Source organism: Rhinichthys klamathensis, unplaced genomic scaffold (assembly GCF_029890125.1).
Source record: "Rhinichthys klamathensis goyatoka isolate OS25496 unplaced genomic scaffold, OSU_Roscu_1.1 h1tg001217l_1, whole genome shotgun sequence".
NCBI lineage: Eukaryota > Metazoa > Chordata > Actinopteri > Cypriniformes > Leuciscidae > Rhinichthys > Rhinichthys klamathensis.
Window position 1 is genome coordinate 54,766 of NW_026607386.1, and position 24,498 is coordinate 79,263.

A 24,498-nucleotide genomic window follows, 5' to 3' on the forward strand; every position below is an offset into this window, starting at 1 on the left:
CTTGTTTGGTTTTCAAGGACTTCAATCAGAGATCTTATCAAACAATATCTTTATTATCTTTCAAATTCTAAAAAAGGTAAATAGATAAATAAAAATAAACCAATAAAAGGTACAAATAAAGTACAGCGGATGCAATGTGGAAACGTTAACTATTGAAAGGATACAATGACAAAGATTATTCCTTATTCAAACTGATTTTTTCTCCCATGAATATTGATCTGAAGAATGAAAGCTGTATCATATACTTGGATATTTATTAGCAATATCACACTCATAGTCATGTAAAATGGCTCTATACCTGTATCAGACGGACTGCAGATTTATTATGTGTGAAAAGGTTGTTTTATCAATAAAATTAAACACTAATAATGTCACGTCTTTCAATAATTCAAGCGCTTTTCAAGAACCTTTTCATAAAGATGGCTGTTTTCAAGGGTTTTCCATGACTTACATTTCAAAAAGTCAAATTCAAGTACCTTGTACGAACCCTGTAGCTAGTTCTGTTATAGCTGTAGTGGAATATTAGTTTTATTTCCATTTTCTGCAGAGTTTAGCTTGCATTACCCCGTGTTCACTGTAGTACTGCTGCGCGGCCAGTCGGTGGCGCTCTGCGCTCTGAAGAGACTCATGCATCCCCACCAACTGCAATGAGAACAATCAACATGTTTACGAACCAGTCAGCACTTTCGTGATGTTTACGTGTAATTTAAATGCTTAACTCCATTAATGAGAATGGCATATTTAATCTAAATGTGTATAGGTGTAAAACATATTTTATTTATTTAAACTTAATGTGAACATGCACTGTATTTATGATTAGGACTCATAATGAGGATTTAAAGTGTTTTTCCTTCATCAGTCCCTCAGATCTCCATCGGTGTCGCCAAAACGTTCGTACTGCGCATGATCAGAGTTTGCGTGTAGGAGCACATTCTCCCGTCAAGCCTCGTCCAAATACACACACTTGCGGTCTTGGCCATCATGGTAATCATGGTAATATGTTATGGTGTGAAATGACGTCCCCTTTCACGGGCGCTAAACCGCTGTTTGGAAATCGCACATTGAATCTAAACTCTGAGTTTGACACCCATGTTTACAGGAATCCACTGGTCTGACTGGTTCAACTGGTGCTGATCAATCCTCAGTCTGGCACTGCAGAAAGCCTTTCACTTTAAATGCACAATCAAAAGCTTGAACTTTCATAAATATCCTGATAATCAATAAAGATGACAGATTCTCTCACCTTGCAGGGCTCTGGAGCACATTGCCTCATTCTCGCTGCTGGGTGAGGAGGAGCAGAAGGCTGAAGAACAGATCAGAAATCATTCAAAACCACTGAAGATCCTGAACTACAAAGGCACATTGAGCCGGATCAACTAAAGCCCAGATTAGAAGGAGAAACACTGATCTAGCAGCGTTTCTAATGTCCAAACTCAAAGGAGTGTGTGTAGTTCACTAGTGTGTTTCTGTTTGGAGTTTTATTCTTCTCTTTTAGATTTCAATATTAAGTATTTCAGTGAAAATGTGATTCATATCAATGGCATTTGTAAAAAATGTGATTCATATCAATGGATTCGTTTTCACGGATACGTGTGAATTGGGATCGTTTTGACAATGGTGTCGTCTGAACGCGGAAAACTCAAAGGAAAAACTTCTCCGCTTTAAGCATATTGTTGTCGTGTAAACAAACCGTAAGCTCTCAAAAAATTCAACAAGTTGTAGTTGCGAGTTCTACGAGGACATTGACGCTTTTTACGAGAAGTTGGAATCTCATAATCATGGTAATATAACTAATATGTTATGGTGTGAAATGACGTCCCCTTTCAAGAGCTCAACATTTTTGGTCAAATATGGACAAACCCAAACGTTGGGTCCATCCATCCATCCATCCATCTTCGTCCGCTTATCTGGGGCCGGGTCGCGGGGGCAACAGTCTAAGCAGAGATGCCCAGACTTCCCTCTTCCTAGACACTTGCTCCAGCTCTTCCGGGGGGACACCGATGCGTTCCCAGGCCAGCCAGGAGACATAGTCCCTCCAGCGTGTCCTAGGTCTTTACCGGGGCCTCCCCCCGGTGGGACGTGCCCGGAACACCTTCCCGGGAAAGCGTCCGGGAGGCATTCAGAACAGATGCCCGAGCCACCTCAGCTGACCCTCTCGATGTGGAGGAGCAGCGGCTCTACTCTGAGCTCCTCCCGAGAGACCGAGCTCCTCACCCTATCTCTAAGGGATCACCCAGCCACCCTGCGGAGAAAGCTCATTTCGGCCGCCTGTATCTGGGATCTTGTCCTTTCGGTCATGACCCAAAGCTCATGACCATAGATGAGAGTAGGAACGTAGATTGACCGGTAAGTCGAGAGCTTCGCCTAGCGGCTCAGCTCTTTATTTACCACGACAGACCGGTACATCGACCGCATTACTGCAGAAGCTGCACCGATCCGTCTGTCAATCTCCCGTTCCATCCTTCCCTCACTCGTGAACAAGACCCCAAGATACTTGAACTCCTCCACTTGAGGCAGGAACTCTCCACCAACCTGAAGTGGGCAAGTAACCCTTTTCCGACTGAGAACCATGGCCTCGGATTTGGAGGTGCTGATTTTCATCCCAGCCGCTTCACACTCGGCTGCAAACCGTCCCAGTGCATGCTGAAGGTCCTGGTCTGAAGGGGCCAGCACGACAACATCATCCGCAAAGAGCAGAGACAAAATCGTGTGGTCCCCAAACCGGACACCCTCCGGCCTGCGCCTAGAAATTCTGACCATAAAAACTATGAACAGAACCGGCGACAAAGGGCAAACCTGCCGTAGTCCAACATGCACCGGGAACAAGTCTGACTTACTGCTGGCAATGCGAACCAAGATCCTGCTCCGGTCGTACAGGGACCGGACAGCCCTTAAAAAAGGGCCCCGGACCCCGTACTCCCGGAGCACCCTCCACAGGACGCCGCGAGGGACACAGTCGAATGCCTTCTCCAAATCCACAAGGCACATGTGGATTGATTGGGCAAACTCCCATGAACCCTCCAGCACCCTGTAGAGGGTATAGAGCTGGTCCAGTGTTCCCCGGCCGAGACGAAAACCGCACTGTTCCTCCTGAATCCGAGGTTCCACTATCGGCCGTATTCTCCTCTCCAGTACCCTGGCATAGACTTTCCCGGGGAGGCTGAGAAGTGTGATCCCCTATAGTTGGAACACACCCTCCGATCCCCCTTCTTAAAAAGAGGGACCACCACCCTGGTCTGCCATCCCAAAGGTACTGTCCCCGACCACCACGCGATGCTGCAGAGGCGTGTCAACCAAGACAGCCCCACAACATCCAGAGACTTGAGGTATTCAGGGCAGATCTCATCCCCCAAACCCCCCCACCCCCCGGAGCCTTGCCACCGAGGAGTTTCTTGACTACCTCGGTGTCTTCAGCTTGGGTGATGGGCCAGTCCACCTCTGAGCCCTCAGCCTCTGCTTCCTTAATGGAACACGTGTCGGTGGGATTGAGGAGATCCTCGAAGTATTCTTTCCACCGTCCAACGACATCCCTAGTTGAGGTCAACAGCTGCCCACCTCCACTGTAAACAGCATTGGTAGGGCACTGCTTCCCTCTCCTGAGGCGTTGGACGGTTTGCCAGAATCTCTTGGAGGCCAGCCGGTATTCCTTCTCCATGGCCTCACCGAACTCCTCCCAGGCCCGATTTTTTGCCTCCACAACCATCCGGGCTGCAGTCCGCTTGGACTGCCGGTACCCGTCAGCTGCCTCAGGAGTCCTGCAAGCCAGCCAGGTCCGATAGGACTCCTTCTTCAGCTTGACAGCATCCCTTACTTCCGGTGTCCACCACCGGGTTCGGGGATTGCCGCCTCGACAGGCACCGGAGACCTTACGGCCACAGCTCCGAGCGGCTGCGTCGACAATGGAGGTGGAGAACATGGTCCACTCAGACTCAATATCTCCAGCCTCCCTCGGGATCCAGTCGAAGCTCCACCGGAGGTGGGAGTTGAAGATCTCTCTGACAGGAGACTCGGCCAAACATTCCCAGCAGACCCTCACAGTACGTTTGGGTCTGCAGAGTCTGTCCAGCTTCCTCCCCCACCATCGGATCCAACTCACCACCAGGTGGTGATCATGACAGCTCCACCCCTCTCTTCACCCGAGTGTCCAAAACACACAACCGGAGGTTGGATGAACCGACCACAAAGTCTATCATCGACCTCCGGCCTAGGGTGTCCTGATGCCACATGCACTGATGGACACCCTTATGCTTGAACATGGTGTTCGTTATGGGCAGCTGTAACTAGCACAGAAGTCCAATAACAGAACACCGCTCGGGTTCAGATCAGGGGGGCCGTTCCTCCCAATCACGCCCCTCCAGGTGCCACTGTCGCTGCCCACGTGGGCGTTGAAGTCCCCCAGTAGAACGACGGAGTCCCCAGTCGGAGCACTTTCCAGCACCCCTCCCGGAGACCTCAAGAAGACCGGGTACTCTGCATTGCCGTTTGGCCCGTAGGCGTACACGTCAGTGAGAGACCTGTCCCCGACCCGAAGGCGCAGGGAAGCGACCCTCTCGTTCCCCGGAGTAAACTCCAACACATGGCGGCTGAGCTGGGGGGCTATAATCAAACCCACACCAGCCCGCCGCCTCTCAACATGGGCAACTCCAGAGTGGTAGAGAGTCCATCCTCTCTCAAGGAGTGTGGTTCCAGAGCCCAAGCCGTACGTGGAGTTGAGGTGATCCCAACTATCTCTAGTCGGTACCTCTCAACCTCACGCACAATCTCAGGCTCCTTCCTTGCCAGCGAGGTGATGTTCCACGTCCCTAGAGCTACTTTACGTGTCCCGGAATCGGGATGTCGAGGCCCCCGCCTTCGACTGCCGCCTGATCCACTATGCACCGGCCCCTTATGGTCCCTCCTGCAGGTGGTGAGCCCACGGGAAGGCGGCACCACGTCGCTCCTTCGGGCTGGGCCCGGCCGGACCCCATGAGAGGAGGCCCGGCCACCAGGCGCTCACACACGAGCCCCAACCCCGGATCTGGCTCCTGGGTGCGGCCCCGGCTGCGCCATGTCGGGCGACGTCACGGTCCTCGAATTTAAATACATCATAAAGGGCTTTTGAACCGCTCTTAGTCTGACCCATCACCTAGGACCTGTTTGGCTTGGGAGACCCTACCAGGGGCATATAGCCCCGGACAACATAGCTCCTAGGGTCTTTCGGGTACTCAAACCCCTCCACCACGGTAAGGTGGCAGTTCAAGAAGGGGCCAAACGTTGGGTTAAAATTGTAATTTAAAAATTAACCCAATGGCTGGGTTTGTCCATACTTGACCCAAAGTTGGGTTAAAACAGCCCAGCATTTTTTAGAGCGATATAAATCTGCCGCGCTCACGTGCTACAAGTAGGAGCTCTCGGAAAATTCGACAAGTTGTAGTTATGAGTTACAAGGACGTGAGCGCTTTTTAAAAGTTGGAATTTCGTAATCATGGTAATATGTTATGGTGTGAAATGACGTCCCCTTTCACGGGCGCTAAAACGCTGTTTGGAAATCGCACATTGAATCTAAACTCTGAGTTTGACACCCATGTTTACAGGAATCCACTGGTCTGACTGGTTCAACTGGTGCTGATCAATCCTCAGTCTGGCACTGCAGAAAGCCTTTCACTTTAAATGCACAATCAAAAGCTTGAACTTTCATAAATATCCTGATAACCAATAAAGATTACAAGATTCTCTCACCTTGCAGGGCTCTGGAGCACATTCCCTCATTCTCGCTGCTGGGTGAGGAGGAGCAGAAGGCTGAAGAACAGATCAGAAATCATTCAAAACCACTGATGATCCTGAACTACAAAGGCACATTGAGCCGGATCAACTAAAGCCCAGATTAGAAGGAGAAACACTGATCTAGCAGCGTTTCTAATGTCCAAACTCAAGGGAGTGTGTGTAATTCACTAGTGTGTTTCTGTTTGGAGTTTTATTCTTCTCTTTTAGATTTCAATATTAAGTATTTCAGTGAAAATGTGATTCATATCAATGGCATTTGTAAAAGTATATTGTAGCCTATATGTTATCCTTTATATTTCTATATATTAATAACGATTATAAGTATAGAAATATAAATGGTGTAATAAACATAACATTTAAAGCTGCAGTCCGTAGCTTTTTTGGGTTAAAAATTATCCAAAATAAATTTTTGAGCAAGTACATATCCAGCCATTGTTCAAAACTCTCTGCTTGCCGTAGCTCGATTCACACCGGTGAGCTTTAATAATGTTTGTAACTCCAGCGGTTCTAGTGGATTTCCGCGGGAGACTCGAGCATCTCTTTGGGTCATTACGTCACATCTGTACACAGTTACATTTCTCCTTGAATAGAACTTTTTTTTGGCATTAGGAATTCTATAAAATTTATTAAAGAACCCTAGATTTCCATATAGAATAGAACCCCATTAAACTGTTGCTTTTCTACGAGTCGGAACACAAACATAGTAAAAAAACATGTTTAAATTGTATGAAATAGACATTTTTAGGTTTAGAGTACCAGTAGAATCACTTACGTTTGCCATCTTCTGTAGATGTGTAATGCTCAAGATCTTGTTTCTGTAGACGTGTAATGGTGGAGGTCTTGTTTCTGTAGATGTGTAATGTTCAAGGTCTTGTTTCTGTAGACGTGTAATGCTGTTTCTGTCTGTCTGTATGCGTGAGAGACGAGCTCTTATACAAAAGTCTCCGTCATAAGTCATGCAGAATATGTGCCTATCCTCAGTTCAAAATACTTTCACTTACGATAGAAACGATTTTCAACATTATCTTCCAAATGTCATGTGTCAATTTTTGACTCTACCTCTCCCTAGTTTTTCATAGTAAACATTTCTTTAAGTCCCTGATTTCCGAATTGTTATAGTGAATTGATGAATTGGATTTTGAATTATTGTTCTATTACCTGGTCAATAAATTGTAAACATTTGATTTTATTCTGACTGACTCTAAAATTGTTCTCCCAAGTAGATTAATGTTCCCGCAAGTTTGCGTGACAGATTAGTGACGAGTGACGACCAATATTTGGCATCAATTCAAGTGTACTTGGTTTGTGGAGACAAGTTATTTCCGTTATTTCCGAGCAGCAAATGCTGTTTGATCAACCTACATTTGGGTGTGTCTAATTACTTTAGATAAGTGTACGTGGGAAACCACGACTTGGCCAAGCTATTATAAGAGAAGTAATGTTGATCAACTGTAGTAGTGGCCATCTTTACTGAAATAAACAATACTTTAAATTCAAGTGTGTATGCAAGTGTATGCAGATTCAAGGGGGCTATATAAAAGTATCTTTGATTGTGTAAGGGTGAATCCTTACATTCTTTATTATATAAATGAGTCTCTTGAAGATAGTGAGGACTGGAGTGGTTTAATGGCATGAGAATGAAAGATTTTAATAGATGCCATAATTCATCCGGGCGATGACGATCCTCACACACTCCTCGACGTCTTCCATCTGGGACTGATAGTTTAATCTCAGGATTTTCCCCACGTTGTTGTTGGTTTAGATGCAATAATAAGTTTGTTTAGCTCGTCCTTTCCTATAGTTGTAAAGCACTGCAACTGTTCTTGAAGGGCAATAATTGAGGCTGAATCAGAAAACGCTGTCAAAAGTTGTACATTTACAATTGTATTTCTGATGCTTTCGATTTTCTCAGTGGATAAATTCATAAAGTCATGTACAACTTTAATGGGATATTGAGTTCTCGGTTTATTGTTAATTAGCCACTGTATAAACAAGAACCTTGGTGTCACAGTTCTGTCACCCTTGTCTGGGTTTTCTCTTGGTATAGTGACAGAGCTGTGACACTCCCGGTTTGTCATGTGTTTGTGTTAGTCTGGTCTGTTGTGAGCACATGGCTGTCATGTTATTTCCTTGTGCCATGTGCTCTCCTGTCAATTGTCAAACCCCGCCCATCTTGTTATCTCGTTATTGTTTAATGTCCCTCACCTGCCTGCCTCGTTATGTTCCTTTGTTTGTTCCCTATTTAGTCTCCCTGTGTTTGCAGTCCTGTGCTGGTTCGTTGTCTATGTTCCCTCGTGTTCTTCTTGATGCCTGCCTGAGTTCTCTCCTGTTTTCCCCCCCATGGGGTTGTTTTGTTTGTAAGTTTGTTTTGTTTATTAAATAAATTCCTTTCACGCACATGAATCCTCGCTTCCTGTTGTACCCATTCCGTGACAGAACGAACCAGCCAAGATGAGGATTCAGCGGAAGGATTCACACCAGCCACCAGTCTCTCCTATTTCCTGCCCGCATTATGAACGCATTATTAGGTTCACCGCCTTGAGTTCCCTTCGACAGAAGGGGACGAATGTCAGAAACTTTGCCCTAGAATTCAGAGGGGCTGGGGCTGGGTGAGATGGCCCTTAAGGACCTGTTTAATTACGCCCTTGAGGAGCCTGTTGATGTGTGGACAATGACAGGGCTGGAGCGCTTGACGTTCTGGAGATTTGTGACTTTCTGGAACGACGAGAGAACCCTCCAGTGAGGCAAACTACAGCGGTCCCAGTGGACCTCGGAGAACCTGCAGCGGTTCCAGAGGCGGAAAGCTTGGCGCCACCACCTCACCATCAGACACGGCGGAGGAGGAGGAAGCGGGAGCCAACTGTCCCCCAAGTCCCGGAGGCCGTCCCTGAGCAGCCCGCTGTCGTCCCGGAGGCCGTCCCCGAGCAGCCTGCTGTTGTTCCAGAGATGCCCACTCTCCCTATTGAACCGCCAGTGGGGATCAGAGAGGCTGCAGCACCGCAGAGACCTCACAAACGGAGGAGGAGGAGAGGGGCGTCTGCGATCCCACAGGGCTTGGAAGCCATCCCCAAGCGTCTCGCCCTGACGGCGCCACCCAAGCGTCTCGCCCTGACGGCGCCACCCAAGCGTCTCGCCCTGACGGCGCCACCCAAGCGTCTCGCCCTGACGGCGCCACCCAAGCGTCTCGCCCTGACGGCGCCACCCAGACGCCTTGCCCCGCCGGCGCCGCCCAAGCACGTCACGTCTGCCGATCCAGAGACTGTTCACGTCACGTCTGCCGATCCAGAGACTGTTCACGTCACGTCTGCCGATCCAGAGACTGTTCACGTCACGTCTGCCGATCCAGAGACTGTTCACGTCACGTCTGCCGATCCAGAGACTGTTCACGTCACGTCTGCCGATCCAGAGACTGTTCACGTCACGTCTGCCGATCCAGAGACTGTTCACGTCACGTCTGCCGATCCAGAGACTGTTCACGTCACGTCTGCCGATCCAGAGACTGTTCACGTCACGTCTGCCGATCCAGAGACTGTTCACGTCACGTCTGCCGATCCAGAGACTGTTCACGCCAAGTCCGCCGAGCCAGTGTCTCCGGACAAGATGGCTGCCGCCGAGCCTGTGTCTGCTGCTGATCCTGAGCTGGTGTCTGCTTCTGTTCCTGAGCCGGTGTCTGCTTCTGTTCCTGCGCCGGTATCTGTTCCTGCGCCATGGCCGCCCAAAGGGTCGTCTCCGCCATGGCCGGCCAAAAGGTCTGCCCCATCCCGGTCGCATGCTCCGCCCTGGTCGTCTCCACCATGGCCACTCGAAGGGTTCTCTCCGCCATGGCGGCCCGAATGGGGTTCACCGCCATGGCCGTCTGAACGGGCTTCACTGCCCTGGTCGCCTGCACAGCCGGATCCGCCCTGGCCACCCGATGGACTGTCTGAGCCACCCTGGTCTTCAGCCTGGAGTCGGGACCCGCCCTTCCCCCCCTGGCTCAACCCTCCCGTCCCTCCCTGGCTCCCATCGCTCCCTGGCTTCCCTCCCTCCCCTCTCTGTGTATGTGTTCTGATCTGCTTGTCTACTCTTTGGTCTTGCACGTTTGATGTTCTTGACTTGTTTTTGGTGTCCCTCCTTGGGAACGCCAGGTGGCGTTCCTTTGAGGGGGGGTAGTGTCACAGTTCTGTCACCCTTGTCTGGGTTTTCTCTTGGTATAGTGACAGAGCTGTGACACTCCCGGTTTGTCATGTGTTTGTGTTAGTCTGGTCTGTTGTGAGCACATGGCTGTCATGTTATTTCCTTGTGCCATGTGCTCTCCTGTCAATTGTCAAACCCGCCCATCTTGTTATCTCGTTATTGTTTAATGTCCCTCACCTGCCTGCCTCGTTATGTTCCTTTGTTTGTTCCCTATTTAGTCTCCCTGTGTTTGCAGTCCTGTGCTGGTTCGTTGTCTATGTTCCCTCGTGTTCTTCTTGATGCCTGCCTGAGTTCTCTCCTGTTTTCCCCCCACGGGGTTGTTTTGTTTGTAAGTTTGTTTTGTTTATTAAATAAATTCCTTTCACGCACCTGAATCCTCGCTTCCTGTTGTACCCATTCCGTGACACCTGGTTTGGTTATTTGCAAAGATGCTTGGCATGTTTTTAGAGCCTTTTTATAACGGGAAATGCCGTCTTTCCACATGGTTCTAAAGACCTCTGAATTAGTTTGTTTTTCAAATAAGTATCATAACTTTGTTTTCACATTTATTGACTGTCTGGCACCTCTGTTGTGTTTGAACATGATGGTTATAGTTCTAGACTAAATGTGAGCATGCATTTATTTACTCATCTCACTTGCACAGAAACAGGTTCAGTATTCCTCAAATGAATAAAAACAGTCAAATGCAAACTTAGAATAACATGCAAAACTGCAATTAAATATGAAATGATACATATACTTTATGTATTTAATCTAACTTTAATCATAATAATAATAATAATTGCAAACCTGCAATAATTAAATGTGAAATAATTCAATCTTCGAAACATACAACCAATATACCATAAGTGTAATTATATATATATTTTTATTTAATTTTTTTTTAGGTTTATTACCTTTGGCTTAATCCAAATACTACAAATTGCACACTTTGTCTACAATAACAAATGCACATTATTAGATAAATAAAACTTAGCTATACTTTGTAGAAAATACTATTTGTGATAATTGATACAATGATCATTTTCATCACACAGTTAAAATAGCCGATACCTTTTTATGCAAATAAAGACACTTAAAAAAAATAAACAATCTTCACTTCAAGTATATTTTTCTAAAATATACCAACGTGCAATTATTGTTACTAAGTAGGTTAACGATTGTATTGTGAAAATAGGTTAAAAAAAAAACATTATGCTAATATATTTTATTATTATATAATTTTTATTCGTATATTTGCAATGTACCATTGAAAAAGGGAATATATTTCAAATACGATAAAATATACTTTTTTTTCAGTAGGCGTGCGATGAGCCAAGAGAGGTTGGCAAATAGGTCATTCCTACTTTAGATGATTATTCCTGCTCGTATGTTCAGATTATTTACTATGGATTGGGGAAAGAATGCATTAAAATACACATGAAACGCAATCACACAGCAATTCAATTTCAGGAAAAAGTTTGTAGGCCTACTAATATTTGACACTTGCAAACATACAGCATAAGAACGCACGGCTACACGAGAGTATGCATGAGAAACTGCACAAGGCCGCCCTCTAGCCACCCTTATATTACATAGACCCAACAATTCCCTCACCATTATACAATATACAACATATATATTTAACACCACACCCATCCGGTCACGCCTCAGATCCCTTCCGAGAGCAGTTTATCTCTCATGTCCATCAGCTCTGTCAGACCGGCCTGAATCTGTCCCGCCACCTCACAGATCTGCTGTGCGAATCTGCTCGTTGCCTCTTCATCCGTGAAGAAAGAGTCCATGCCGAGTGCGAACCCCTGAATCACACCGGAGGATCTGTTCATCACGCCGAGAGCCCCCGACGTCCCGCCTGCGATCTCGACTAGCCTCACCATCTCTGCAGTCTTCACCCTCACACCTTTCAGTTTCTCCATCTCTGAGTTGATATCATTCAAGTAAACCTCAATGCCGCTCATCTCACTTTGGTACTCTTTCAAGATCGACTCCACCTTTTTCCGGACCTGATTTGTTTTGAATTTCTTGATGATGGCGGCGGATGCGCCCTTGAACGTGACGACGCCGGCGACCCAGAGCAAGACCAATGCGACCGCTACAGACACACCCATAGTCAAAGGAGCTAGCAGGATTCCCGCCACGACCGCCACTACGACCGTCGCTCCGATGATCCATGCGATCCAGTGTGTTTTATCCAGGCCTGCGGCCACGGCCTCGAGCTCGGAGATCTGCCTTTGCAGAGAGCTTGCACAAAATGGCAGACGAGAAACATAGCGCTTAAGAGCATTTTTAAAACATTCCTCTCGGTCCATGTCGGCCCTGCAAAGATAAAAGTGAGATAAATGAAGCCTGGATCCTGGAAGCCTGGATCACAAAACCAGTCACGAGTCGCACGGCTATATTTGTGGCAATAGCCAACAATACATTGTTTGTAAGGGTCAAAATTATCGATTTTTCTTTTATGCCAAAAATCATTAAGTAAAGATCATGTTCCAAGTACATTTCCTACCGTAAATATATAAAAATGTATTTTTGTGAGTGAATGCAGCTGTAAACCCTAACGCTCAAAATACTTAATTGGTTTGAGTAGGAAAAACTTAAATTAAACTAATTAGTTCAGTCAAATAAACTTTTATGAGTATTTAGCACTTTCTTTTTCTTTCAAGTTCACAGAATGGATATATTTTAAGTAAACTGAACTGTTTCATTGTTTTGAGTTTTATGAAATTATTTCATTTAATTTAGACGAACTTAAGTTTAACTGAAACGGCTGGGATGTATATTTCCCAGCATGCTTTGCCGATGGCACTCGAAAGGGAGAGTAAATGCTAAAATTAAGTGCACAATCGAGAACAAAAATTCACAACTTTAAAGATTTTTGCACTCACAGATTCCAGATTTTCAAATATCTCGGCCAAATATTGTCCTATCTTAAAGTGTTACGAATGATTTTCTTTACCTGGAGTCTGAATCTGAACCCGATTGATCTGTAGATCCTCCTGACAGAAATGTTTATTAACTCATCATCACTGCGTAAGAGACACTCTGAATGCAATGGTCTTTTAAAAAGTATTTATTCTTGCCAGAAGGCACGGTGACCGCACAGAAGTTACGCTGGAGTGAGCGAGACTACAGTCAGGTGTAGAGCTGGGCCGCATTTATACCAGTCTCGAGGTCCTATTCAGCAGGTTTCCTTTTCTGGTGCACATTAGATAAGGGACCCATTGTTGCATATCCTTTTATTAATTACTTTAGCTGAAACTAGGACCATCACAATTATTGTTGTTGGATTTCTTTTCCAGAAATAAACAAACACTGTTAAGTTGTTTTGATTGATACTGTGAAGCAGCTTTGATACAATCTGTATTGTGAAAAGCGCTATATAAATATATTTGACTTGACTTGACTTGTTGTTAAAATATTACATTATAATTCATATTTTCAGCACATGTTACTTCGTCTGGAAATGTGTAATGGTGGAGGTCTTGTAGAGTCTCAGTCATAAGTCATGCAGAATATGTGCCTATTCTCAGTTCAAAATACGTTCACGATAGAAACAAGCATTTACCAACATTATCTTCCAAATGTCATTGTCATGTGTCAATATTTGACTCTATATTTTAAACTCTTTATATATAAATGAGTCTCTTGAAGATAGTGAGGACTGGAGTGGTTTAATGGCATGAGAATGAAAGATTTTATTAGATGCCATAATTCATCCGGGCGATGACGATCCTCACACACTCCTCGACGTCTTCCATCTGGGACTGATAGTTTCTCAGGATTTTCTCCACGTTCTTTCAGTAGTTTAGTGGGTATTGGATCTAACAAACATGTTGTTGGTTTAGATGCAATGATAAGTTTATTTAGCTCTTCCTGTCCTATAGTTGTAAACAAGGGCGTAGGTTTGGTTTTGAGATTGGTGGGAACGTTCCCACTTCCCAGAAGCTGAGGAATCAGGAAATGATTATGAGGATTAATCCTATGAGGATTAATAGGATAATATTAGGGTTTTTAGTCTATATTAACCTTAACAATATGTTAATGAATTCAGTCTTGTTCCTTGCTTTTTGAAGAAGCCAAACACATGTCTGCATCTGTCATTAAAGGGATAGTTAAGGGGATAGTTCACCCAAAAATGAAAATTCTGTCATCATTTACTCTCCCACAAGTTGTTTCTTCTACTGGACACAAAGGAAGATATTTTGAAGAATGTTGGTAACCAGACAGTTGATGGACCTCATTGACTTCCATAGTATGAAAAAAATACGATGGAAGTCAACGGGGCCCATCAACTGTCTAGTTACCAACATTCATTAAGTGTAAAGGGTCTTTACATTTTATGGAGTCCCATACATGATATATCTCAGCCATGAATTAACAATTAGTTCCCAAGACTTAATAATACGTCAGTTTACTTATTAATTCCCTTGTTTTAAGTAAATATTGCAAATGATATAATAATTCGTGACCTTGTTGTATACCAGTAAAAACATTGATAACCAGAAATGTTTCTTGAGCTCCTCTCCTTGAACTGCCGTCGTTCTACTGGGGGACTTCAACGCCCACGTGGGCAGCGACAGTGGCACCTGGAGGGGCGTGATTGGGAGGAACGGCCCCTCTGATCTGCACCCGAGCGGTGTTCTGTTATTGGACTTCTGTGCTAGTTACAGCTGTCCATAACGAATACCATGTTCAAGCATAAGGGTGTCCATCAGTGCATGTGGCATCAGGACACTCTAGGCCGGAGGTCGATGATAGACTTTGTGGTCGTTTCATCCAACCTCCGGTCGTGTTTTTTGGACACTCGGGTGAAGAGAGGGGCGGAGCTGTCATGATCACCACCTGGAATATTTGGCCGAGTCTCCTGTCGGAGAGATCTTCAACTCCCACCTCCGGTGGAGCTTTGACCGGATCCCGAGGGAGGCTGGAGATATTGAGTCTGAGTGGACCATGTTCTCCACCTCCATTGTCGACGCAGCCGCTCGGAGCTGTGGCCGTAAGGTCTCCGGTGCCTGTCGAGGCGGCAATCCCAGAACCCGGTGGTGGACACCGGAAGTAAGGGATGTCGTCAAGCCTGGGAGGAGTTTGGTGAGGCCATGGAGAAAGACTGCCGGCTGGCCTCGAAGAGATTCTGGCAAACCGTCTGATGCCTCAGGAGAGGGAAGCAGTGCCCTACCAATGCTGTTTACAGTGGAGGTGGGCGGCTGTTGACCTCAACTAGGGATGTCATTAGACGGTGGAAGGAATACTTCGAGGATCTCCTCAATCCCACCGACACGTGTTCCATTAAGGAAGCAGAGGCTGGGGGCTCGGAGATGGACTGGCCCATCACCCAAGTTAAAGTCACAGAGGTAGTCAAGAAACTCCTCGGTGGCAAGGCACCAGGGGTGGATGAGATCTGGCCTGAATACCTCAAGTCTCTGGATGTTGTGGGGCTGTCTTGGCTGACACGCCTCTGCAGCATCGCGTGGTCGGGGGACAGTACCTTTGGGATGGCAGACCAGGGTGGTGGTCCCTCTTTTTAAGAAGGGGGATCGGAGGGTGTTTTCCAACTATAGGGGGGTCACACTTCACAGCCTCCCCGGGAAAGTCTATGCCAGGGTACTGGAGAGGAGAATACGGCCGATAATAGAACCTTGGATGAAGTTTTCGTCCCGACCGGGGAATACTGGACCAGCTCTATACCCTGTCCAGGGTGCTGGAGGTTTCATGGGAGTTTGCCCAACCAATCCACATGTGCTTTGTGGATTTGGAGAAGGCATTCGACTGTGTCCCTCGCGGCGTCCTGTTGAGGGTGCTCCGGGAGTACGGGGTCCGGGGCCCTTTGTTAAGGGCTGTCCGGTCCCTGTACGACCGGAGCAGGATCTTGGTTCGCATTGCCAGCAGTAAGTCAGACTTGTTCCCGGTACATGTTGGACTCCGGCAGGGCTGCCCTTTGTCACCGGTTCTTTTCATAATTTTTATGGACAGAATTTCTAGGCGCAGGCCGGAGGGTGTCCGGTTTGGGGACCACACGATTTCGTCTCTGCTCTTTGCGTATGATGTTGTCGTGTTGGCCCCTTCAGACCAGAACCTTCAGCATGCACTGGGACGGTTTGCAGCCGAGTGTGAAGCGGCTGGGATGAGAATCAGCGCCTCCAAATCCAAGGCCATGGTTCTCAGTCGGAAAAGGGTTGCTTGCCCACTTCAGGTTGGTGGAGAGTTCCTGCCTCAAGTGGAGGAGTTCAAGTATCTTGGGGTCTTGTTCACGAGTGAGGGAAGGATGGAACGGGAGATTGACAGACGGATCGGTGCAGCTTCTGCAGTAATGCGGTCGATGTACCGGTCAATCTACGTTCCTACTCTCACCTATGGTCATGAGCTTTGGGTCATGACCGAAAGGACAAGATCCCGGATACATGCGGCTGAAATGAGCTTTCTCCGCAGGATGGCTGGGCGATCCCTTAGAGATAGGGTGAGAAGCTCGGTCACTCAGGAGGAGCTCAGAGTAGAGCCGCTGCTCCTCCACATCGAGAGGGTCAGCTGAGGTGGCTCGGGCATCTGTTCCGGATGCCTTCTTGACGCCATCACTGGGCATCTCATTTTATCAACATTTTAAATATGGCACATATTATGATACAGCTTTGCACGCTGTAAGATGATATTTAAAAATCCAATCTCCCCTCTTTTTTGACTTTCACTCATTTTGTTGTTATAGACAGACCCAACAGAAAAGTGAAAGCTGTCTGAAACCTTACCTGGCAACCGCCTGTGCACTTTTGACCTGAACAACTTTGTTTGATACAATCTGTATTGTAAAAAGCGCTATATAAATAAAGGTGAATTGACCTGAACATGCCCGTCTGATTCCTGAGTCTGACGAGACAAAAAACTTCCACATCAAACCTGATGTCAGCATCACTGATGAGGGTTGAAGAGAGTGTGGAAAAAAGCACAAGAAAAGCCTTAATGTTAAGTTATATTTTATATAGGCCTAGTATTATGGTTTTGTGGCGAGCCTGAGTATAGTTTTACACATCAGTCTATTCTGTAAAGTTAGTGATACGCCGGGTTGGGGTTTTCTTGCACATTGATCTGACAATGTGGCACACCCAGCTTTTCTTATGCACACCAAGAGATGCTTTTCTGGCTATGCTAGTGCTTCAGACACACTTCAAAAATGTCACTAAAGAAAAAATACAAGAAATGCACACAAATCATTTGATGACAGAAACCTGACCCAACAAGCTCAGAGAGAAGCTCTTGCATTATTTGTTTGACATTCACATTTGTATGCGCAAGACGTACAAAAGCAATGAAAACAATCAATGTGACTGAACTGTTGTCATTTTTACATCTCTTTCTTGACTCATTATCTGATTAGAATGTTTTACACAAAACTAGATGTGTGTGTGTGTGTTCGTTGGATCTCACTGCGGGCGATTAGCATACAAGTGTTAAAAGGTAGGCATAGTTAGAATACCGTATGTTCAAATGTTTGGCTTTTAAAAAAAAATATTGATCTAAAGTGACAGTAAAGACATTTATAATGTTACAATGATTATTTCAAATAAATGCTGCTCTTTAGAACTTTGTTCATCAAAAAATCCTGAGAAATGAAATGCATGACGGTTTCCACAGAAATCTGAAACTGTTTTAAAAAGAGGCGGTCCGGCAGAACGGGCTCATTTACTGGACGATCCATCACAGCGGATCATCATTCCTCTACCAGACACATGCAAGACAGCTTTACAACAACATTGATCTTTACCTCTAAACACATGAATTTAAATGCCATCAGACAGATAAACATGAAGCTCTACATGGTTATTGATTACTTTCTGAGATTAAATGCAACATCTACTCACAGTCAGATCAGCAGTATATCTTCTTTATTTCTTAACAAATAAACTTCACTCAGTTTACAAGCTTGTCTAAAGGTGCATCTGTGTGTTTTTGACACAGAAGACACTCGTCTTCATCCTGAAACGCTTCATTCTCCTGTTCGATGACGACTGTGAATGTGTTGGTGGTCGATTCGTGACCTTAGTTTCCCTCGAGGGTTTGAGATGAACAACAAAAGGTCTGTGTTTATTAACTTCAATGGTGGTGCATGAAGAGAAACATGGTTACACAAACAAAAGTTGAAAAAACGAGTTATTCAATAAAACACAATATCTGCGGTCCAGTATCGATTCCAGAAGGACGATCCCAGGATTAATATCTCTGTCCTGCGGGATAAAGTCCTCACAGACGTTATAGATTTGAGAAATACTCCTTCTGGAACTTCTGGAACTCGTCCTCCGTGAAGACGGACTCCTCCGCCGGCTTTCTGGCGGGTCGGTCCGGTTGATGACAAGCGCGGCGACTGGATTTCTGCTCTACGATCTAAACAAAACATACATTTTTAAATCATTTAACATACATAATATATCACACTGATTGAATAGGGCTTTTCAGACTGCGTTTAACCCCGGGTTATCCTCGCTCTGATCCGCGCTTTCAACGGGATTATAAAATCAGAACCGGATTAGCGCCGGTTTAGCACTGTGATGCCAAACTTGTGAGGTGTTTAGGCTAAGAACGATAACTATAACCATAACAATAACTATATTAGCGGCCGTCCACACCATTGAACAATATCGTTCTGTTTATTATAAGCGCTGCAGTTTTGACGTCTGTCTCTTTAAATGCTTGCGCTCCTTAAAGCACGATGGATTCTGATTGGCTGTCAATGTTTTAACATTCATTAGCTGGAATTTTTTTTTTTTAAAGTGATTTCGCCAATATCATTCTTCTGTGGTGTGGAATATTCTTTTATATTTAGAAAACGACATCTTTATCGTTATAGTTATCGTCCATGGTTTGAACGGATCTTTAGAAGTTACGACTAGATGCTTAGCATTGCTATGAGGCTCGTGATTGGTTGCTTAGCATTAGCATGTTCCAATTTTTGCTAAAATAGCAAAAAACTTTTCAAAAAGAGGGAGAAATAGAGAGATTGATAACGCAGTCAGAAGAGAGAAAGATGTTCTCTCCGTCAAAAAAGCTAAGTTATAGTCAAGTTATTTGTGATATATCAAATCAAATATATCAACAAAAAAAATCATTCTAGTAATAGACGGTTTCTGTTATGCATGTCACTTTAAAAAAAAAAAATTCGCTGCTAAAAGTAACTTCAAATTCCTTAATTTTCCAGTCAAAATTGCACGTTTTTTTAAAGAGACCACAAATATTTGAATACATTTCCAGTTATGATTTTTGCCAGATTGTGATTTGCACGTAAACACGTAAAAATACGTTTATTAGAAGTAATATAAAACTGTAATGTATATTGTTATAAATGTACATAATAATAAAAAAATGATGCTAATGACCGTTAAACCGCGTCATCACAGTCTGTGAAAAGTGTCCACGCTCACGCCTATATACGGGTCATGTGGTGCGCTTGTCCAATCAGTGACACCGACACATGAATATGCAAATAAGGACGTTAACCCAGATGCACAGTGTTACACCGGTGTATGAACACACAGGGTTAACTAGTTCCAGTGTGAAAAGCCCGGTGTTCCCCGACCGGATAACCCTGAGGAGATTCAGACCTTGGTTGCGTGGCTGCTCTGAGTTTTACTAGCAGAGGACAGGAAATACTTCAGATTTAATCCGAGTTTGCTCTTCTTCTGTTTCTTTCTGTATTCGTCTGAGAAAAGCAGAAACATTGGTCAGCTGGGGTAACGTTACTGGCGGAGCGATGAGGTTTGAGGATGAGAGATTTACCCAGAGCGGATCGGACGTGTTTGTCTTTGACCGTGTTTGTGCTTCTCCGCGAGGATCCTCCGGGTCTCTGGATCTGCCGGATCCGCTTCTGGACGCCCTGTTTATCGGTGCTGATCCGCTTCATCAGCGCACTCTTACGAGAGCTGCTCTTCTTCGGCCTGTGCTTCACTGCATCTACAGACGCCGACACAAAAACACTTGTATGTGTATTATTTCGCCTTTGATTTCACACAAATAGCTACTACAAACTTACCCTAGTGAAAAAGAGTATACTTTTATTGTATTTGAAACATATTCCCTTTTTTAAAAGTACATGGCAAATATACTAAACGTACTGTTTTTCATTTTCACAATACAACTTTTAACACACTTTAAAATAATTGTACTTTAGTATATATACACATATTATATTATATTAATATATTTTAGAAAAATATACTTGAAGTGAAAACTCTCTATTTTTTAAAAGTGTATTTATTTGCACTTTACTTAAATTGCACTTTTGTATATTTTTAACTGTTTGCTGAAAATGATCATTGTAACAATGCATCAATGCACAAAGTATACTTTCAAAATACATTGGTATACAATAGTATATTGTACAAAGTAAACCCAAGTAATATTTGTTTATTATTAATGTGCGTTTGTTATTGTAGACATTAATGCTATTGTTTACTCAAATATAATACACTTATGGTATATTGCTACACTCGTAATGAATTTCTAGTGTACTTGTAACACAAATAAAGTAAACTTTAATATCACTAATCAAGGATGTAATTAGTCCCTACACATGCTTATACTTACAGCATACTTGAAGTTGTTCCAATTTAGCACACAAAATACACTTAAAGTTATGATTTTCTACAATTTAATTACAACTAAAATATACTTGGTGCAAAATTAGTTGTTCCAAAATAGCACACTTCAAGTTTACTAATCATTAACACACTTGAAGTAACTTACACTGAATAAGTCTGGCTGCAAGTATAGTTAGCATATTATTATTTTTCACCAGGGAATACTAGGAATCTAGATCAAAAATCGACCAGTTACCTTTCTCGCTGAACAGTTCAAGTCCCCTTCGGATCAATGATGCTGACATGGTCAAGCTGATGAAAATAAATGTAGACAAACATAGAATATAATAAAGCGTTGGGTGTTTTCAAGCTAACATGTGAATTCTCCGTGTGCGCCACAACAAAGAGTCGGTCAGGAAACACGAGCTCCAGAAACAACGTTCCGCCTGTCGATTAAAGTAGAGCTAGAACGCTCTCAAAACTTCTCTCAAAGTTATAAACAAACCTTCGTTCATATAGTAATCTGGTCTTTAATAATGTTCTCAAAACGTTAGCACTAAAACAAATGAACAAAAAAGTAACGTTTATTTTCGTTAGGGTTAGGGACGTTCCGGTCAGAGAACATTCAGAAATAACATTTTCATTACGGGAAGGTTAGCAAAACGCTCTTAGAAGAATATTTTTGTTGGGAAGTTATATCATCATCTATCTATCTATCTATCTATCTATCTATCTATCTATCTATCTATCTATCTATCTATCTATCTATCTATCTATCTATCTATCTATCTATCTATCTATCTATCTATCTATCTATCTATCTATCTATCTATCTATCTATCTATCTATCTATCTATCTATCTATCCTTCTGTCTGTCTATCTATCTATCTATCTATCTATCTATCTATCTATCTATCTATCTATCTATCTATCTATCTATCTATCTATCTATCTATCTATCTATCTATCTATCTATCTATCTATCTATCTATCCATCCATCTATTGTGGCAGATTTTCCACTAGCAAAAAGAGTAGGTGTGAATATATAGTTTTTATAGAATAAGAGCATGGCAAAGGTGACATGATTCATTACATAATTTTTCTCCAAAATGATTGGTTCTTATTCAGCAAACTCTTCTGTTGCTAGGTAGAAGCTTTGTTATTCAAAGTCATGAGTTTATATATTTAAACATCTGTAGTTTCACTTCCCCTTTGGTTATATCCGAACATGATTCAGACACACTGACTGACCTTGGCCAGAAGTGTTTGGAAACATTTTAGGTTTCAAAAGCATATAATTGTTAATCCTGCAAGAAAAATAAATGTTATTATTATAATTAATTAAAAAACCTATCTATCTATCTATCTATCTATCTATCTATCTATCTATCTATCTATCTATCTATCTATCTATCTATCTATCTATCTATCTATCTATCTATCTATCTATCTATCTATCTATCTATCTATCGTTCTCAAATATGTTTTTGTAATTTTCTGCTCAACAACAACCTTGTCTCTGCAGTGACTTTCTCCATGTTTTATAGCAAAGTCTGGCATGTTCACGTTTTATTACAGTTTTTCTCAGTCGCTTTGGTACATTTCTCGAATCATCCTCGACATTTGTAAAACAGTAAGTGCATTTCTCAAAACAATTCGTACAAATAGCAAAAAACCCTGGATCTCCTGCAAAAGCGAGTCTCTTGCTCACAATCCTCAGTTCATCTCTCAGAAGTAAATATCTGTGTCAGTGAACATGTCAGCGCATCAGAACGACAAGTGCTTGTGTTTGTGTACGGATAACACAGTCAAACTGCTTAGTCATGTTGTCAGTATAACAGTGTACTCTGGAGATGTCCTGATGTAAACTGGATACAGTTTTGATGACACATATTGTAATTACACACCTTAGTGTGTGAGGGAGTTTGATTGCAAGAGACTGGACAAGATTCACATTTACACTTTTACTGTTTGTACTGTAATTTGTTGACAGACCGTGTCATTGCGATACAGAAAGGAGAAGAAAGCAAAGCAAAGCAAAGGGGGGGGGGGGGGGGGGGGACTATTTAACAGAGACCCATTAAATTTTGATCAACATGACATAAGAACTGTAGACATGAGAATTGTAAGTAATCATTTGCATGATCTATAGCATTTGCAACTTGTTCAAAGAAATGAGACACTGGTTTTGATGATGTGAAGATTGAACAGGTAGTTTTGAGAATTTCAATTCTGATCTGAGAAATGCACCAAAGCGACTGAGAAAAACTGTAATGACATTTAGATGACATTATGATGAACATCTGAGTGTCTCGACAAGTCATAGATTGTGACATTGATGATAATCTCGTGTTTTTTTTAGGTCAGCAGGGGTTTTGACAGTGTTGAAATCGTACAGTCGCTTGACCAACGTTTGTTTGCTTCAGTCCAAACTTTCAACACAGAAATGTCAAAACAAAGGAGATTTTGAACATGCATGTAGAATCTCTGAAATATATGAAACTACTGAAGCTTTTTTATTATTATTGGCATTTTGGAAACTGAAAACATGTCTGTGTTTTAATAGGCAGGTCGCTTAAACGATCAGAAATCTTAGCTACAGTTGTAATCGAAATTATTCACCCCCCATTGCAAAACTGGTTTATTGGCAAAATGTACAGACTTTCAGATGTTTGCAATGAACAAATCAAACAATAGTAATTGACACATATAGTGTATTATCTCATGATGTACACCGTCCTGAAGGAGGCGATAGAGTTACAGAACTGAGCACAGATTCTCATTACATTACACAAATCAGTGCAAGTTCAAGTCTTTTTATACCACTTTATTAACAAACTGTAGAAAACAAGTCAATGTACATTCAAATTCAAAAGCATTTTTGAAAATACAAAACAAGTCCATGTAGCCTACATTAGAAATGTGAAGGAAGGGGTTTTGAAAATACACTTTTTTTTTAAATTGGCCTTATAATGTAGATTTGTTGCTAATTGTAGGTAGGCCTGATTAGACCTACTAAAAGTTATTAAAAAGTTGTATCAATTTTGAAGAAACTATAGTCTAAAAGGTAGACATAAACATTCATATTAGGGGAAAAAATGATAAATGCATTCCCATTCGTAGCCTTTTCAGGTCAAATCACCGAAATAACGTCATTTAGGAAGAGGAAAACGCATTTCTGTGCCTGTGACGGAGATTTTAAGGAAAGAAAAGCGAGGGGATTTTTAGAGGAGCTTTTCTGACAGAAGTGACACGCGGTTTCTACAGAAGCGAGAAACAAACCGCAAGGATTTTACCATTGTATTCTCTTCAAACGAAAACAGAGAGAGAGTGATAAAGATATAACGAAAAGGGAAACCCTAGCTTTATCTCAAAACCTTGAGTAAATCAAGGTCTGAAAGTTGACTTGAGCTCCCGCTGGACGACGGAGAGATGGAGAAGACCAGGTCAGTTTCTTCATGTGTTTCAGTATATCGGGTTATTAGGGCCAAGAAACGAGGACCATTTTCTGATATATATATATATATTGTTAATATCTCAGAAGCTGATGTCAAGCTCTCAGACTGATTTTAAATCGTAATTCTGAGCCTGAAATGGGTCATACATTAATGAGCATTACCTGAGCTGTCGGATTAAACACAGCGCTGGTTCAGGGATGAAGAACGTGTTTAAAATGTATTGACACAGTTCAGATGAGTGAACATGTGCTGTTAAACTGAAGAACCAAGCAAACTATATTTCCACAAGACCACAACTTAACACTGAGCTAGAGACCGTAGTGTGTGTGTGTGTGTGTGTGTGTGTGTGTGTGTGTGACTGCTGGGATGGATGATGGTGTTGATGATTAGTGGAAAGTTTTAGGGGACAGAGAAGGATGTGACAGCAAAGGTGTGAGTGCTGGAGGATGTAGAGGCTCTCTTTTCTCGTAATCCCCTGTTTGTGTGTGTGTGTGTGTGTGTGTGTGTGTGTGTGTCTGTGTGTTTGTGGTTTAGATATTTTTT

General features: G+C 43.3%; 2 protein-coding genes across 3 annotated transcripts; one reads left to right on the forward strand and one right to left on the reverse strand.

Moving 5' to 3' along the window:
- The first annotated feature begins 3,422 nt into the window (after positions 1 to 3,422).
- Positions 3,423 to 4,252, forward strand: LOC130079664 (uncharacterized). The gene is made up of 2 exons (XM_056245006.1): positions 3,423 to 3,502; positions 3,571 to 4,252. The coding sequence occupies exons 1-2, from the start codon at positions 3,423 to 3,425 to the stop codon at positions 4,250 to 4,252; spliced, it is 762 nt and encodes a 253-aa protein (XP_056100981.1).
- Positions 4,253 to 18,087: 13,835 nt separating this feature from the next.
- rps19bp1 (ribosomal protein S19 binding protein 1) lies at positions 18,088 to 20,963 on the reverse strand. 2 transcript variants are annotated; one of them, XM_056245004.1, is made up of 4 exons: positions 20,752 to 20,963; positions 19,696 to 19,869; positions 19,521 to 19,618; positions 18,088 to 18,306 (listed from the first exon to the last, which is right to left on the reverse strand). In XM_056245004.1, the coding sequence occupies exons 1-4, from the start codon at positions 20,798 to 20,800 to the stop codon at positions 18,175 to 18,177; spliced, it is 453 nt and encodes a 150-aa protein (XP_056100979.1). In that variant the 5' UTR covers positions 20,801 to 20,963; the 3' UTR covers positions 18,088 to 18,174. The 2 variants fall into 2 exon arrangements, with proteins under 2 accessions (XP_056100979.1, XP_056100980.1); XM_056245005.1 differs by having other exon boundaries at positions 19,696 to 19,853; positions 20,745 to 20,956.
- Between the last annotated feature and the right edge of the window lie 3,535 nt (positions 20,964 to 24,498).